The sequence below is a fragment of the Neopelma chrysocephalum genome, unplaced genomic scaffold (genome assembly GCF_003984885.1).
Source record: "Neopelma chrysocephalum unplaced genomic scaffold, ASM398488v2 Primary Assembly neopelma1_95882, whole genome shotgun sequence".
Classification (NCBI taxonomy): Eukaryota; Metazoa; Chordata; class Aves; order Passeriformes; family Pipridae; genus Neopelma; species Neopelma chrysocephalum.
The window spans coordinates 2,702-4,788 of NW_020924534.1; the positions used below are offsets into that span (position 1 = coordinate 2,702).

At 41.7% G+C, this 2,087-nt stretch overlaps 1 protein-coding gene across 1 annotated transcript in view; it reads left to right on the forward strand.

Moving 5' to 3' along the window:
• The window catches only part of LOC113981031 (TOX high mobility group box family member 3-like), a 3,688-nt gene extending 2,613 nt beyond the window's left edge, over positions 1-1,075 (forward strand). The window contains exon 3 of the mRNA XM_027708270.1: positions 908-1,075. Within this exon, the coding sequence (XP_027564071.1) occupies positions 908-1,060 (153 nt within the window). The 3' untranslated portion in view covers positions 1,061-1,075. The remainder of the gene's footprint in view (positions 1-907) is intronic.
• Positions 1,076-2,087: the final 1,012 nt, after the last annotated feature.

A 2,087-nucleotide genomic window follows, 5' to 3' on the forward strand; every position in this document is an offset into this window, starting at 1 on the left:
GTCAAGGTTGAGGAAGGTCAAGGTTGAGGAAAGTCAAGGAAGGTCAACGTTGAGCGTCGAGGTTGAGGAAGGTCAACGTTGATGGTCACAGTTGAGGAAGGTCAAGGAAGGTCAATGTTGAGCATCAGCGTTGAGTGTCAAGGTTGAGGAAGGTCAAGGTTGAGGAAGGTCAAGGTTGAGCATCAAGGTTGAGGAAGGTCAAGGTTGAGTGTTGAGGTTGAGGAAGGTCAAGGTTGAGCATCAACGTTGAATGTCAAGGTTGTGGAAGGTCAAGGATGAGGAAACTCAAGGTTGAGGAAGGTCAAGGTTGAAGGTCAACGTTGAGCGTCAAGGTTGAGTGTCAACGTTGAGGAAGGTGAAGGCTGAGGAAGGTCAAGGTTGAGGAAACTCAAGGTCAAGGGTCAAGCAGAGAAGAGGGTGGAGATCCCAAAACCAGGTGACCCCCAAACCCCTCATGGACCAAAGACCTGCAGAGGACGAACCTTAATTGGGGTAAAAACCCCCAAATTTGGGTTCAAACCCCAAACTTTGGGTTCAAACCCCCAACTTTGCGTGAAAATCCCCAACTTTGGGTTCAAACCCCCAAATTTGGGTTCAAACCCCCAACTTTGCGTGAAAACCCCCAACTTTGGGTTCAAACCCCCAAAATTTGGGTTCAAAACCCCAAAATTTGGGTTCAAACCCCCAAAATTTGGGTTCAAACCCTCCGATTTCCGGGGCCGGAACCCCCGGAACATCCAAGACCCAAAACCCCCCAAAACCCTGGAGAAACCCCCAAAACTCCACCCCCCAGACCCAAAGCCCCCCCTCAAAACCTCCTGATTTTGGGACGTGCCCCAAAATCCCGTTTTTTGCCCCCAAATCCCATTTTTTGCCCAAAACCCCCGTTTTTTGCCCCGAATTTCAGGTGTACAAGCGCAAGACGGAGGCGGCCAAGAAGGAATATCTGAAGGCGCTGACGGCCTACAGGGCAACTCTGGTACCCAAAAATGGGGGAGGGACCAAATTTGGGGGGCCTGAATTATGGGGGAGGGGCCTAAGTCATGTGGGAGGGGCCTAAATTATGGGGGAGGGGCTTAAAATTATGGGGAGGGGCCTGAATTATGGGAGGGGTCTTAAATTATGGGGGAGGGGCTTAAAATTATGGGGAGGGGTCTAAAAATATGGGAGGGGCCTAAATTTAGGGATTCTAAGTAATTGTGGGGTCCTAAATTATGGGAGGAGTCCTAAATTATAGGGGGAGGGGCCTAAATTATGGGAGGGGCCTAAATCATGGGGAGGGGCTTAAATTATGGGGAGGGGCCTAAGTTATGAGGGAGGGGTCTAAATTATGGGAGGGGCCTGAATTATGGGGTTGTCCCTGAATTGGGTGTGGCCCCAAAAATTCCGGGTTAATTAATTTTGGGTGGTTTTTTTTAATTAATTTTGGGTGGTTTTTTTCCCCAAAAATTACAGGTTAATTAATTAATTTCGACGTGTTTTTTCTCCCAAAAAAATTCCAAATTAATTAATTTTGGGGTTTGTTTTTTTCTCCCAAAGAATTCTGGGTTAATTAATTAATTTTAGATGGTTTTTTTCCCCCAAAATTCTGGGTTAATTCATTGAGTTTGGGGTGTTTTTTCTCCCAAAAATTCCAATTTAATTAATTAATTTTAGGCTGGGTGTTTTTCCCCAAAATTTGTAGTTAATTAGTTAATTAATTTTGAAGGGTTTTTTAAATTAATTTTGGGTCGTTTTTTCCTCAAAATTTGTTGTTAATTAATTAATCAATTTTGGGGTTTTTTTAATTAATTTTGGGGGGTTTTCCCCAAAATTTGTAGTTAATTAATTAATTAATTTTGGGGGGTTTTAAAATTAATTTTGGGGTTTTTTTCTTTAAAATTTGTTGTTAATTAATTAATTAATTTTGGGAGTTTTTTAAATGAATTTTGGCTTTTTTTCCCCAAAACTTGTTGTTAATTAATTAATTAATTTTGTGGGGTTTTAAAATTAATTTGGGGTCGTTTATTCCCCAAAACTTGTTGTTAATTAATTTGTTAATTTTGAGTTATTTTTTTCCCCAAAAAATTGCAATTTAATTCATTAAT